Genomic DNA, 15,882 nt, shown 5'->3' with positions numbered 1-15,882 from the left:
TAGAGGTGGTAGGGTAGGTAGTTGTAGACAAATAGTGAAGAATTTTTATTTTTGGAAATGGAGTTTTAGTGTCACCCAGGCTGGAGTGCAGTGGCATAATCATGATTCACTGCAACCTTGGCCTCCTGGGTCCAGGTGATCCTCCCACCTCAGGGGCTCGAGGAAGCTTGGACCGCAGGTATGCGGCACTGTACCCAGCTAATTTTTTTTTTTTTTTTTTTTTAATAGAGACAGAGTCTTCCTATGTTGCCCAGGCTGGTCTTGAACTCCTGGGCTCAAGTGTTCCTCTTGCCTTGGCCTCCCGAAGTGTTGGGATTACAGGTGTGAGCCACCACACCCAGCCAAATAGTAAAGAATTGAAACAATATTGTGAGAGGTGAAAGAGCTGGCCAGTTAGGACACCAAGAAGAATTGCCACATTTCTTTGAGTACCTAGCTGAGGTTACAGACCTGGAATTTGTAGTGGCAGGAGTCCACATGGTGGTGTGCTTTTCTCTGGTAGAAGTTTATAGCTTAGGGTGAAAGCAGAGAAGACATGCAGCTGGATTGATCAGGATTAAGGTTTGGTGGTGGAGTGGTTGCAGAGTGAGAACAAAGATGTGAGGGACTTACGGATATTAGCAAGGAAGTGGTGGAAATGATAAATAATATAGTACAAGACAAACAGAAGAATGTAAAGATAGAAGGAGCATCTGTAGAGGAAGAAAAATAATTTTTTCAACCCTCTTAAGTTAGTTGGAATGGATGCCTACAACAAAAGACAGATTGATAAGAGAAAGACAGTTTATTAACATGTATGTTTCATACAAACATAGGAGAGCCCAGGGAATGAGCAGTTCTTAGAGGCGGCTTTGAATTCCATTTTATATAACATCTTCAACAAAAGGCAGTGTATTTTTAGAGAAATGACGCGACAAAAGAAGAAAACTTCTGAGTCTCTGGGGGTGGCAACTTGTGGGAAGGGAAAGAAATGGCAGACAGAGGCCAGTTAGTAAAGCTTGTTCATATAGATAATTTTGGTCCCGTCTCCAGGCCCATAACTGACTAAAGTTATCTTTATTGGTTAATGTTTTTCCCTGTGGTAGAGGGGGACAGGATACCTTTTGTCTTTGTAAATCTATGTCCTGCTTTTAGGCAAATGGAGAGCAGAGAGCTTTCCTGCATCTGCTGCTACTTAATTGCCTTCAGCTCAACAACTTTTCATTTTGACATGGCATCTTCTGGTCTCCCACAGTCCACCCTGTCCCCCAAGTATATATGAAATATATCAATAAACTGCTCTTCGTTTTTCTCTTGGTAATCTATCTTTTGTTACAGGGGTCTGTTACAATTAAGAATTTATGGGAGTTGAGGAAAAAATTATTTTTCTTCCTCTACAGTTCATAGATAGGAAGAAAATTGGGTATGTCAAGGAATGTGAGATGTTAATGAAGCCAGATAATTGGTTAGCTAGAGTTAGCCAAGGAAAGTGCTGGAAGAATAGGAAACTGCTTTTTGAAGTTAAATACCTCAGGTAGACTAGTTCTGGTTCAAGATGATGAGATCCAGGATGTAGGTGTATGACTGGCTGAAATGAAGAGACAAAGAAAGCACTGATGGTGGGTGCTACGTGGAGATGGCGTTTGGGTGTCCAGGCACACAGCTAGGTGCCACATCTTTGCGGGATGCGAGCATCGTGTTTAAGGAGGGGAAGGAGGAGAGCCAGAGAGCAAGAGTGGCCTACAATGTAAAAATGCTTTTTTTTTGTGCTTACAGATAATGATTTGAAAACCACAGGTTTTGCATCACTGGAGGAGCAAGAATTCACCTGCCCCACCTGTGGGGCCAAGTCGGGCGACTTGGCTGAATTTTAGTTATTGCAGTGGGGGATACTTGGGGTTCAAAAAGATAAAAGCAGTTTAAGGTATTGAAGACATAAGACTTTTTTTTACCATGGGGTAGATATTTTTGGAAGTTTGGGAATGGTAGCAAGCTGGGTCAGGAGAGATGAAGCCCAGATCAAATATGGGCAGGAGAGGCTCAGTGACAGGAAGAACTTGAATTTGGGCAGTAGCCAGCAATGACCAGGATGTGAGGCATGAAGGCTTCAAGTTTCTGAAAGGAACTCTGGTATAAAGTATTTTGTTTGTTTTGGTGCTGGCTGACAGATTGTTGGTGAAAAGCTTTAAGAAGCAATACTACTGAAGGTAATAAAATTGTGGTGGGGCCAGGTGCTGTGGTTCGTGCCTATAATCCCAGCACTTTGGGAGGCCAATGTGGGAGGATGACTTGAAGCCAGGAGTTTGTGGACAACAAAAATAAACTCCTGTCATACACAAAATTTAAAAGAATTAACCAGACATAGTGGCACATGCTGGTGGTCCAAGTTGTTTGGGAGGCTGAGGTGGGAGAATCAGTTGAGCCCAGGAGTTGGAGGCTGCAGTGAGCTGTGATCTTGCCACTGCACTGCAGCCTGGCAACAGAGTGAGACCTCATCTCAGATAAATGGATGGATGGATGGATGGATGGATGGATGGGTGGGTGGGTGGGTGGGTGGATGGATAGATAAGTAGTGGTGGGAGAAAATCGATAGATAAGTTGTGGTGGGAGAAGCTAACATTTATAGAATTTTCTGTGTGGCGGCGCTGTGATAAGCACTTGATATGACTGTTTTTATTTAATCTTTAGAACCACCAAAGGAGGACATTATTATATTTAAGTTTTTTTAAATTGACAAAAATTATATATATCATGTACAACATCACATGAAATTCAAGTAATTAACATATACATTACTTCAGAATTACATTTTTGAGGTGAAAACACTTAAAATCTACTCTTTTAGCAATTTTAAAGAATGCAGTACATTGTTACTAACTATAGTCACTATGTTGTATAAGAGGAACTTACTCCTCTTAACTGAAATTTTGCGTCCATTGACTGATATCACCCCAATCACTCCTACCCCAACCACCGCAGCCTCTGGTAACCACCATTCTAGTCTCCTAAATTATAGCTATGAGTTCAACTTTTTTAGATTCCACGTATAAGTGAAATTATTCAATATTTGTCCTTATGTGCCTGATTTATTTTGCTTAACATTCCCTCCAGGTTCATCCATGTTGTTGTTAATGACTACATTTCCTCCTTTTTTTTTTTTTTCTCTAGGCTGAACAGTACTCTTTTGTTTGTATATATTACATTTTTTAAATTCATTCTTCGGTTGATGGACACCTAGATTGATTCCTTATCTTGGCCATTGTGAATAATGCTGCATTATACATGGAAGTGCATGTATATCTTTGATATATAGATTTCCCTTGGATATATACCCAATAATGAGATTGCTGGATTATATGGTAGTTCTATTTTTAAGTTTTTGGGTATCTCTATACTGTTTTCCATAATGGTTTTACTAACTTACATTCCTACCAACAGCGCAGAAGTTCCCTATTCTCCATATTCTCAACACTTGCTATCAGCTAGGTGCAGTGGCTCACGCGTGTAATCCCAGCACTTTGGGTGGCTGAGGTGGGTGGATCACCTGAGGTCAGGAGTTCAAGACCAGCCTGTCCAATATGGCAAAACCCCATCTTTACTAAAACTACAAAAACATTAGCCAGGTGTGGTGGTGGGTGCCTGTAGTGCCAGTTACTCGGGAGGCTGAGGCAGGAGAATTGCTTGAACCCAGGAGGTGGAGATTGCAGTGAGCTGAGATTGCCCCACTGTGCTCCAGCCTGGGCAACAGAGTGAGACTCCATCTCAAAAACAAAAACAAAAACAAAAACCAACAAAAAACCACTTGTTATCTTCCTTTTTTTTTCCTGAGACTAGCCATTCTAACAGGTGTGAGGTGATATCTCGTTGTGGTTTTAATTTGCATTTCTTCAATGCTTAGTGATGTTGATCATTTTTTTCATATACCTCTTGGCCATTTGCATGCCTTCTTTTGAGAAAATGTCTATTATGATATCCTTTGTTTATTTTAAATTGAGTTTTTAAAATTTTTGTTTATTTATTTACTTATTTTGAGATGGAGCATTGTGCTCTTGCCAGGCTGGAGTGCAGTGTTGCAATCTCAGCTCACTGCAATCTCCGCCTCCTGGGTTCAAGTGATTCTCCTGCCTCAGCCTCCCAAGTAGCTGGGACTACAGGCCCGTGCCACCACTCCCAGCTAATTTTTTGTATTTTAGTAGATATGGAGTCTCACCATGTTGGCCAGGATGGTCTCGATCTCCCGACCTCGTGATCTGCCTGCTTTGGCCTCCCGAAGTGCTGGGATTACAGGCATGAGCCACCACATCCGGCCAAGTTTTTTGTTTTCTTATTACTGAGTTGTTTTAGTTCCTTATATATTTTGGATATTAACTCATTATAAGATGAATGGTTTGCACATATTTTCTCCCATTCTGCAGTTTGTCTCTTTGTTTATTGTTTCTTCGGCTGTGCAGAAGCTTTTTAGTTTGCCGTAATCTCATTTTTCTATGTTTGCTTTTTTTACTTGTGCTTTTGGAGTCATATCCAAAAAATCATTGTCCTGTCCAAAGTCAAGAAACTTTTCCTTATATTTTCTTTAGTAGCTTTATAATATTAAGTCTTACATGTAAGTCTTTAATCCAGTTTGCATTGATTTTTGTATATGGTGTGAGATAAGGGTCTAATATCATTCTTCTTCATGTAGATATGCAGTTTTTCAGACATCATTTGTTGAAGAGACTGTTCTTTCTCCATTGTGTGTTATTGGCATCTTTGTGAAATATCAATTGACCATAAATGCCTGGTTTGTTTCTGGGCTCTCTGTTGTTCCACTGGTCTGTCTGTTTTCATGTCAGTACCATGATGTTTTCATTACTATAGGTTTGTAGTATATTTTGAAGTCAGGTAGAGTGTGATGCTTCCAGGTTTGTTCATTTTGCTCAAGATCGCTTTGACTCTTTGGGGTCTTTTGTGGTTCCATTCAAATGGAAGGATTGTTTCTTCTATATCTGTGCAAAGTGTCATGAAAATTTTGATAGGGATTGCATTGAATCTATAGATTGCTTTGGCTAGTATGGACATTTTAACAGTGTTAATTTTTCAAATTCATGAATGAACATGGGATATCTTTCCATTTATTCATGACTTCTTCAATTTCTTTCATCAGTGTTTTCAGTATAAAAGTCTTTTATCTCCTTAGTTAAATTTATTACTAGGTCTTTTTTTAAGCTATTGTTAATGGGATTGCTTTCTTGATTTCTATTTTGGATAGATTGTCGTTATTATTTAAGTTTTAAAGATGAATAAAGTGAGACCAGGCGCAGTGGCTCACGCCTGTAATCCCAGCAGTTTGGGAGGCCAAGGTGGGTGAATCACCTGAGGTCAAGAGTTCAAGACCAGCCTGGACAACGTGGTGAAACCGTGTCTCTACAAAAAATACAAAAATTGCCGGATATGGTAGCACACACCTTTAGTCCCAACTACTTGGGAGGCTGAGACAGGAGAATCACTTGAACCTGGGAGGCGGAGGTTGCAGTGAGCCAAGATGGCACTACTGCAGTCCATGCTGGGTGACAGAGTAAGATTCCGTCTCAAAAAAAAAAGATAAAGAAAATGGATTTTAGGAGATTACGTGAGTAGTCTGGGTCATTCATTTCATTAACTGTTGGAATTAAGATTGAAACCCAGGCAGTATGAATTGAACCCTCTCTGATTATCACTACATCGCCTCCAGATTTTGAAGGGAGGTAGCTTGATTACTTTCTAGAATCTGACCCAAATGTGAAACCACCATTAACCTGTCATTGGTGGAAGATTCAGGCTGTTCTGTTGAACACACAGTTTTCAGATCAGGGATTATGAATAACAACTGAAGACTTAAACAATTTTTAGCATTTAACTTACTTTTTAATTTTGGTTGCATAGTATCATGAAAAGCGTGATATATTAGTGGCTAATGGTAACAGTATTTTTAAAAATGCCTTAAATTGGTATAAGAGGATGATGTTCAGTTTATTGGAAATAGCAGGAAAAGCTGAAAGTGAAGGAGTTAGAATTCACCTGCCCTGCTTGTTGGGCCTACTGGAGTCTGGGACTTGGTTTAATCTTTGATATTTTAAAGCTTGGTTCATAACATTTGAATATGCATTGTAAAATTATATGAATATGCTTTTGAATATGCATTTTAAAATTATAGCTTTTTAATTGTGTGTATATATAACAGTATGAAATTGCATTTGTAACAATCTGAAATTCATCTATTAGAAACTTATTTAGTAAGAATACATTATTTTCTCTTGACATTTAGACCATTTTCAGACCTCTAAACTCCTTTAACATCCTTCCTCTGGTAAAACTACTGTGTAGCACTTGAACCTATTAAGCTGATACCTTGTAGTTGAACTTTACTGACTTCCCTAGTTAACAGGTAATACTTTTGTAACTGACTGGCATGGAATTAGCAGCAAACAGTCCCACACAACCCCAGCTATCTACCTTTTCTGTCTCTCATTATACATACTATCTAGGTGGCTCTTGAATTGTAAGGGTTCCCCAAAACAGTTGATTTTACAGTTTTTAAAGGGTTATAGAGACCAAGAGGCTCAACTTTTTCTTTTCTTTTCTTTCTTGTTTTTTTGTTTTTGTTTTTAAGGGTCTCACTCTGTCATCCAGGCTGGAGTGCAGTGGTGTGATCATGGCTCACTACAGCCTCAACCTCCTAGACTCAAGCGTTCTGCCTCAGCCTCCCTAGTAGCTGGGACTGTGAACACATGCTATTATGCCAGGCAACTTTTTTTTTTTTTTTTTTTAATAGAGATGGGGTCTCACTGTGTCGCCTAGCCTGGTCTCGAACACCTAGGCTCAAGTGATCCTCTCATCTTGGCCTCCCAATGTGCTGGGATTACAGGTGTGAGCCACCACGCCTGGCCTCAACTTTTTCATTCACCATTTCCTAGATTAGCTTCTCTGAACCCTTGTGATCATAGATTTTAATTGGTTTAAGGCAGCAAATTTTAAAAACTTATTCTTTTATTCCTCTTTATGAGAAGAGAGTTAAGAAAATAGTAAAGTTGGCCAGGCACAGTGGCTCACGCCTGTAATCCCAGTACTTTGGGAGGCCAAGGCAGGTGGATCACCTGAGGTCAGGAGTTCGAGACCAGCCTCAACATGGAAAAACCCCATCTCTACTAAAAATACAAAATTAGCCGGGCATGGTGGTGCATGCCTGTAATCCCAGCTACTTGGGTGTCTGAGGCAGGAGAATTGCTTGAACCTGGGAGGTAGAGGTTGCGGTGAGCCGAGATCGCGCCATTGCACTCTAGCCTGGGCAACAAGAGTGAAACTCCATCTCAAAAATAATAATAATAATAATAATGATGATGATGATGATGTCAAGGTTTTACTTCTCCCTCTTTCAAAAAGAATAACAATAACTACAATAGTAACATAGGTCACCTATTTTGAGCATGTACTGACTATGGGCCAGGCATATTACGCTGTGCTAATGTTGTTGATTCTCACAACACGTATAATCATCATTATTTTACAAGTAAGGGAATGGGCTTAAAGCAGTTAAGTAACTTGAACATGTGAATGGTGGACATGGGATTTAAACTCTTGGGATGTGCTGAAAAGGTACTGTAGCATAATTTTTGACCAGAATATCATTGGAACTTGGGCCAAAGAATATTGGTAAATTTTATGCTTTTTTTTTTTTCACATTAAAAAAAAGAAATTTCTTCTGTGTATACTATATGATGTGTTTATGTACAGAGTTCTTTTCCATGCTGTGGAGATTGGCATGGATCCCTGGCAAAGATTATTAAAATTGAGACTGTTTGTTCCACTTTTCAATCCTGGCCATTTGTCAAGCACAGTGTCTCAGACTGTGACTGAGAGTGAAGCTCCATGGGGCATGGCAGCCTCTGCTGAACACTGGAGAAGGAGTGTGTGAGGCCCCCTGTCATTTCCAACAAGTGAAGTTGTCAGGGGCTGCCAGGCCTGGCAAGGGCTTTCACTGCCACAGCCTTCCTGCCCCGGGTCCCTGGCTTGGCTGTGCCTCTGGCTCTGTGGCAGCTGGGAAGAATAAAGGGCTTCCTGTTTGAGCCTGGCACTGCCACATGTAACAGGTTTTCCTTGGAGTTTTTTTTTTTAATTCTCTACTTTCAGTTGCTTGACTCTGCCTATTGTGACCTCTGACTTCTGTGTTGTGTGTATAGTCTGTTAGTAAAACTTTAGACTGAACAGGGTCCTAAACGTTATCTGCTTCTGCCTCCTCCTCATTTTATAGATAAGGAAGTTGACTCTCAAACATGAAATGAATTATTCAAACCTATGGGACTAGGAACCAGGTCTAGAAGCCTGTCTCGTGACTCTAGTCTAGTGATATTTTCCCTGTTACAGAATGATTTGTTCTTCCTATGTCTTGCTTCCCATCTCTGACTTGCTCTCCTGATTCTGGCGTGCCGCCTGTCTTGTTGATCCCTTGGCTTTGCATCTTGCACTGATTGAGGGAACAGTTGTTGGTGGTGTTAATCTCAGCTTTGGAATTACTGTGTGACCCCTGGTAAAGTCACTTTGTGCCTTAATATAATTATCAGCAGATTAAGTAGGACCCTTATCAAAGAGGTGCTCTTGAGAGAATGTAAAAAATTTCCAAAGAGGTTTCTTGGGAAACTGGTGGCCTGTTTTATCATTATTCGGTGGAAGAGACTTTTAGAAAACTTCATGAGAACAAAATACAGGAGAAAAAATCAGTTGATAAAGGTTTCAGGTTGAGCAAGCCGAGCAAGGACTCATGAGAACATTAGAGACTTCTGACCAAGTTATTATATAATATAGTTAATAGGAGAGAATACTACTTCTTTCATTGTTCTTTACACAGAATACCTGTTGGATCAAATTCTGCTCTGCAGGTGGTAGTGTAGAGTAATTTATAGGTTTTACTTCTGATCCATTTGAACTTGGAAAAGTGTCTCCTTACGTTGTTTTAACAAATCTGATTCGGAAAGAAGAATGTAAAATTTTCAATACTGTAGAGTTTTGATTTAGTAAAAAGAGAATAAATGCTTTTAAGTTGGACACAATTGAGTTAAATCTGACTTTTTCAATCTGTTGTTAACCTCTTTGAAAGTCAGATTTCCTATACGTAAAATGGAGAAAATTTATTTATTTCCTATATGTAAAATGGGGAAAATTTGTAAGGGAGAGATATGAGGGCTAAATAAAAATAATTATATAGAATAGCTAATGGTTTGATAACTTTCTACATGTGGGGCATTCTCTTAAGTGCGATACACATGTCATCTCATTCAAATATCTTAATAGTCTCATAAAGCGGGAATTGTTATTATCCTAATCTTACATTTGGAAAGTGCTTGGCACATAGTAGGTTCTTAATCTGAGTTAGCTTCCTTCCTTTCTAAAGGTTTAACACTTTCTGTTATATCTAGATATCTGATATCCATGTTACTGGAGAGTCAGAGGATATGTCTGCAAAAGAGAGATTGCTACTCTGGACACAGCAGGCAACAGAGGGTTATGCTGGAATTCGGTGTGAAAATTTCACTACCTGCTGGAGAGATGGAAAATTATTTAATGCCATCATTCATAAATACAGGTATGGAATTTGTGGATATTTTCCTTATACAACTGTAAGACATGTTTCTTTCATTTCTGAATTTTAAAATTATCATTTATTATTATAGAAGCAAAAGCATGGCAAAAAATTAGAAAATACAGAAAAATTGAAATAAAAAATCGGCCGTGTGCAGTGGCCCATGCCTGTAATCCCAGGACTTACGGAAGCCAAAGTGGGTACATTGCTTGAGCCTAGGAGTTCGAGAACAGCCTTGGCAAAAGGGTAAAACCCTCTCTCTTCAAAAAAATACGAAAAATTAGCTTGGCATGGTGGCAGGCGCCTATATTTCCAGCTACTCCGGAGGCCAAGGCTGTGGTGAGCCGTGATCATGTGACTGCACTGCAGCCTGAGTGACAGGGGGAGACTCTGGCTTAAGAAAATAAAAAAAATTTTAAAAATCACATTTCCACTACTTAGAGGACATCATTCTGAATTGTAGTGTGTACACACACACACACACACACACACACACACACACACGTACACACACACACACGGCTGTAATATGTCTTTGGATATTGGCAGTAATTTAGCAGATAGCAAGCTTTGATTTTGCCTCTAAAGAACTGCTGAGTGTGAAGGTTAGAGTTTAGTTCAGACTTGTAGCCCACAAGTTTCCAGTTCGTATCTCCTAGTCTAATTACTCTAGTGAGTGGGCTTAGCAATTGCCAGTTTTGGGGTGGTAAATAGTTTCCTGTTGAGAATTATTAACAACTAAATCCACATTAATACTTACATAACACTTACTAAGTGCCAGGCACTATTCTAAGCAGTTTACATATGTTAATTCATTTACTCCTCACAACATCCCTATTGTCATCCCAGTAAACAGATAGAAACTGAGACACAGTAAATACTTGGCTTGCAGTCATACAACCAGTGAGTGGCAGACTTGGAACTCAAACTTAGGCAATCTGGCTCTTGGGTTCATGTTCTTATTGCCTTATAAGAAGCTAAATCCCCAGAAAGTATTTACTGAAAATAATGTATTTCTTTTTTTTTTTTGGAGACAAAGCCTCGTGCTGTTACCCAGACTGGAGTGCAGTGGCACGATCTCGGCTCACCGCAACCTCCACCTCCCAGGTTCAAGCGATTCTCCTGCCTCAGCCTCCCGAGTAGCTGGGAGTACAGGCGTATGCCACCACACCCGGCTAATTTTTATGTTTTTAGTAGAGATGGGATTTCACCATGTTGGCCAGGCTGGTCTCGAACTCCTGACCTCAGGTGATCCACTCACCTCGGCCTCCCGAAGTGCTGGGATTACAGGCTGAAAACTTGATTTCAGTTTTCAAGAAATATATCAAGATATATTTCTTGATCTTAGGTTTTTTTTTTTTGGTTTTACAAATGTTATGTCATGTTGTTGAATAACTAACTATATTCCTAAAGCTATGAAGTCATTAAATTATAAACTATATATGAACTATAAAGTCATTAAACTAACAAATTTATTTGATTACAATAAAAATAATTATATAGGATAGTTAATGGTTTGATAACTTTCTATATTCTCTTAAATGCTATACACATGTTATCTCATTCAAATCTCCTAACAATCCATAAAGCTGGAATTGTTATTATCCAAATTTTACAAATAAGGAACCTTAGGTTTACCAAGTTTATACTGCTAATAAGTTAGAGAACTTACACTCAAAGCCAGCTCTGTTTGATTTGACATCCCGTTCTCTTTCTCTCTTTCCTCTTCTTTCCTTTCACTTCTCTTTTCTCTCCCCTTTCCTTTCTCCCTTTTTATTTTGGAAATTTCAACATCTAAAAACTGTAATGAATCCTCCACATATGCACACTCAGGAGCCCCTATTTTTATTTTATTTAATTAATTAATGTATTTTTTGACATGTAGTTTCGTTATTGTTGCCCAGGCTAGAGTGCAATGGCATGATCTTGGCTCACTGCAACCTCCACCTCCCAGGTTCAAGCGATTCTCCTGCCTCAGCCTCCCAGGTAGCTGGGATTACAGGCACCTGCCACCACTCCTGGCTAATTTTATTATTATTATTATTATTTTAGTAGAGACAGGATTTCACCATGTTGGCCAGTCTAGTCTTGAACTTCTGACCTCAGGTGATCTACCTACCTTGGCCTCCCAAAATGCTAGGATTACAGGCGTGAGCCACCGTGCCTGGCCGCCTGAGTCACCACGCCTGGCCCCTATTTTTAAATACTATAATTGTATCCTTCCTTTGTGGAACAACATTTAAATAGAGGTGGGTGTAGGTTGCTGAATCAAAAAGAAAAACCAGGATCAACTTGCCTACACTTGTTTAAAGCACCAGATCATCTTGAGTGAAGGTTTAGTGGCTGCAGACATAGCCATCATCATACTGCACTGTCCAGGTGACTTAGAATGAGAGGCCATGAGAAGGCTGTGCAGCTGGGCACATTCTGTACTTGGAATGATAGAATCTTTGTGGCCTTTGAATTAAAATATTTCAATTGTGATACCTAAAGTATTTGTAACAGTGCTTCTTTGAGGGTGTGTTCTGCTCTCTCCTTTGAAGTTTTTTAGGCAGAAGCAAAATATAGGAACCAGCTATTCTTCTAAAATAACCTACTTTTGGCAGGGAGGATGAGGCAGGAGGATTGCTTGAGGCCAGGAGTTTGAGACCAACCTGGACAATATAGCAAGACCCCATTTCTACAAAAATAAAATAGATAGAAAAACCCCCACTTTTAAAAACAATGACCTCTGGACATTATCTCTGTAGTACTCATGAATAATTATGAATACAAATTAGTGTATGTGTGTGTATATATATAAAACGCATTTTTCTCCTAAGTACTTAAGTATTTCATTGTGTGTGTCAGGGATCCTAAAATTTCCTATGAAAGTTTGATGTCATAGAGCTCTTACTGCTTTAGGTGAGAATTTGAGTCTTTGAATTAGTTATTTGTTTTGAACTTTTATTTTGACAGCAATAACTTTTTAGAACAATGTGTAGCTTTAACTTAGAACTTTGGTTTTCCTAGTTTGCTTTATTTTCCTTTGTTAAAATTCATGGTTAAAATACCATGTATCAGGTTTAAATGCTTACAAGATTTCTTTGTTGCTGAAATTCTGTTGTTGTTCTGTAGCTTATAAAATGTTATTGTGGTTTCTTTCACTAGAAGAAACCTTTCATCTATAGAACTTCATTTTTAGTTGAAGTCATTGAGCCTTTCTTAAAAAAAAAAAAATGAGTACTTTTCTTCCAGCATGTGAAATAATTAAGAGAGTTGAATTGTATGTATTTCTCTCTGTTGAATACCTTGATTTACTCTAAAAGAAAAAAGAGACAAATATAAACAGTCAAAATATCACCATGCGCAAATTTTTTGATATTGGACAATCATAATCACATTTAGAGAGTAATGTCTTGGCTGGATGCCCTGGCTCACACCTGTAATCCCAGCACTTTGCGAGGCTGAGGCAGGAGGATTGCTGGAGCTCAGGAGTTGGAGACCAGCCTGGGCAACACACCAAGACCCCATCTCTACGAAAAATTTAAAAATTAGCCAGGCATGGTAGCACACACCTGTAGAGAATTTAGAATTAGAATTTAGAATTTTCTTTGGAGTTATTTTTTTAATTCTCTACTTTCAGTTGCTTGACTCTGCCTATTGTGACCTGACTTCTGTGTTGTGTTTATAGTCTGTTAGTACAGCTTTAGACTAAAAAGGGTCCTAAACGTTATCTGCTTCTGCCTCCTCCTCATTTTCTTCTTGGGAGTCTGAGGTGGGTAGGTAGCTTGAGTCCAGGAGGTCGAGACTGCTGTGAGTTGTGACTGTGTCACCACACTCCAGGGTAGGTGACAGAGCAAGACCCTGTCTCAAAAAAAGAGTAGTTTTTTACTTAATAATTGTTTTTCCTTGATAATTATTTCCATAAGTTTTGAGCTGTATTTGGATTTGTTGTGGAAAATGTCCATTTTATTGGGCTTTATTTTTTGTATTTAGATCAAACATTTATATGGATTTTACTTGGCTTTGGCAATAAAATTTATCTGAGGTGACACAGTGGGCTTGGTTTCTGTTGGTTGCTGTAGTGGATGAAAAGAGGGATGTGGTTATCCTTATGCAGCAAATTTGCATCCTCAAGATAGAATAGGAAATTTTTCTCCAGAGATTAGAAGGAAAATATATTTTTGACTTAAAAGCAAACCAATATTATTTGTGATAGGTGACTGACTTAGTAAAATTTTTGGTGCATATCTTCTAAAGATTTAGAAATATTGATCTGAAATAGGAACAGAGCAATAGCATCCTTCACATTTTGTATTAATATAAATTATACTGTTATAAGTTATTAATCAAATATATTTGGATTGTCCAGCACATTTTTATTAGTGTTTGCATATAGAATATGACTCTTGAAAATAAAAAGAATGTTTATTAACCCTATAAAGAGTATTTGTTTTCCTAACAATTCAGTATCCTAAAGTTTTCCGTGGAAAATATAATTTTCATGTTTCTTGAAAGAATTAATATATGAAATAACAATGAAGAGAAATTTTTATAATAAGTGTAGTTTATAGATGTTACGGAATAAAAATGATCCATGAAGTTAAAAAGTAAGTAACAGTCACAAAATAATTACTTAAGAAATAGATGTATAATGTTGGCCATGTGGCAGTTTCTGTCCTAGCTGTTTTTTAATGTGTTAGCTTTTAAAATTACCACAGTCCTGTGAAATAGATTGTGACTCTGTTTTTAAAATAATTTCAACTTTTATTTTAGATTCTAGGGGTATATGTGCAGGTCTGTTACTTGGGTATATTGCATGATGCTAAGGGTTGGGGTACAACTGATCCTGTCACCTAGGTAGTGAGCATCACACCTAATAGGTAGTTTTTCAGCCCTTGCCCCCCACCCCATAGTAGTCCCCAGTGTCCGGTTGTTGCCGTCTTTATGGCATGACTTCATTTTTATCAATAAAGAAACTGAGGCTCAAAGAGTAACTCATGTTTTTGACATCACATACCTTTTACATAACAGAGGTGATTGCTCTGAATTCTCATCTTCATATACTTCTATGTAACTACTTACATAGTTTTCTTTAGGCAAACTAGGTTTCAAGAAATGGAACTGTTGACCAGAACAACTGTGATAGTGCATTGCTGAAGATCAATTATATTTTCAGCAAAGATATATGAAAATTATCGATGAACTTAAGAAATGACTAAAAGAATAGTACCATATAGAACTGACAACTAAGGTCTTTGCCTCTTGTAAGAAATTAATGAGGGTCTAATTTAGTTGTTTAACTAATTAATTAGTTACCAAAGTTGTTTAACTTTAATTAATGAGGGTTTAATGAACTTGTTTAACTTAGAGTTAGCTTTACAGTTTAACTTACAGTTAGCCATCTATGAAAATAGTATCAGCAACAACTCATAACAACTTAAGGAAAATTATGGATAATAAAAGAACATTAAGATTCTTAGAATGAGTAAGAGCAAAATTACAGCGAAATTAAACAGTTTTAGTATGTCACATTATCCTAAAGAGGACGAAGAGCCTGGATTATGCAATGGGGGTAATAAGAATGAAAGTTATATGCTTTAGTGGAAGAGATTGCAAGGGATAGTTCTATAGCTTCTATTTAAATAGGTCACTGATAAATACATTATGTCTTTCCCTTAAACCTGTGTTAGGAAATTCTGTTCTTAATTCCTTCTAGGAACTTCTGTGTGTTATGTTCAGTTTTCAATGAAAAAGGTTCAAGTAATAAAAATATTACATACATGTACTAGTTTCTGCTTGTTCTGTTTGTATACTTTAATTTTTTTTAGAATATAATACAACCTTTTTGCTAAAAACCACAACTGTGGGTAAATAAGCCTTACTATTGCCCCTAATCTTACCTTAATTTTCAATCAAAAGACTAACAAAGAATACTGGATTTGATGAACTTAGATCAAAAGAATGTCACAAAAACATCTGGTGTGTAAGTAGGTTAAAAGCAAGAGAGAATAAAGTAGAATTAACCAAGAGCCAATAGCCAAGGGATCCTAGGAGTATCCTTTAAACACTAGTGGATTAATAAGTCCCCAAGAGTTGCGGTTGATATAGAGGAGTGAAATCCAGGGCAGTAGTGCTTATTCTTCAGAGGTAGGTGTTACAAGCAGAGGGTTCAACTCTCCTCTTATTTAAGGGTTTGCGGAGGCATCACAGTAAAATTGACTTGTTTCTTTTTGAGAGAGGTAAAGCTCTGACTTCCAGCTTGAAACTTAGCCTCTGACTTGTCTGGCTTCTCTCATTCTCTCCAAGTGGATATCTGCCCTAGAACA

General features: G+C 38.2%; 1 protein-coding gene across 1 annotated transcript in view; it reads left to right on the top strand.

Moving 5' to 3' along the window:
- DST (dystonin) overlaps window positions 1-15,882 on the top strand; it is a 504,672-nt gene that overhangs the window by 281,880 nt on the left and 206,910 nt on the right. Inside the window, 1 exon segment of the mRNA XM_012002056.1 lies at window positions 9,408-9,574. Coding sequence (XP_011857446.1) covers window positions 9,408-9,574 — 167 coding nt within the window.

Source organism: Mandrillus leucophaeus, unplaced genomic scaffold (assembly GCF_000951045.1).
Source record: "Mandrillus leucophaeus isolate KB7577 unplaced genomic scaffold, Mleu.le_1.0 Scaffold676, whole genome shotgun sequence".
Lineage (NCBI taxonomy): Eukaryota > Metazoa > Chordata > Mammalia > Primates > Cercopithecidae > Mandrillus > Mandrillus leucophaeus.
The sequence above is the reverse complement of the archived record's forward strand: the minus strand, read 5'-3'. Positions and strand labels throughout refer to the sequence as shown.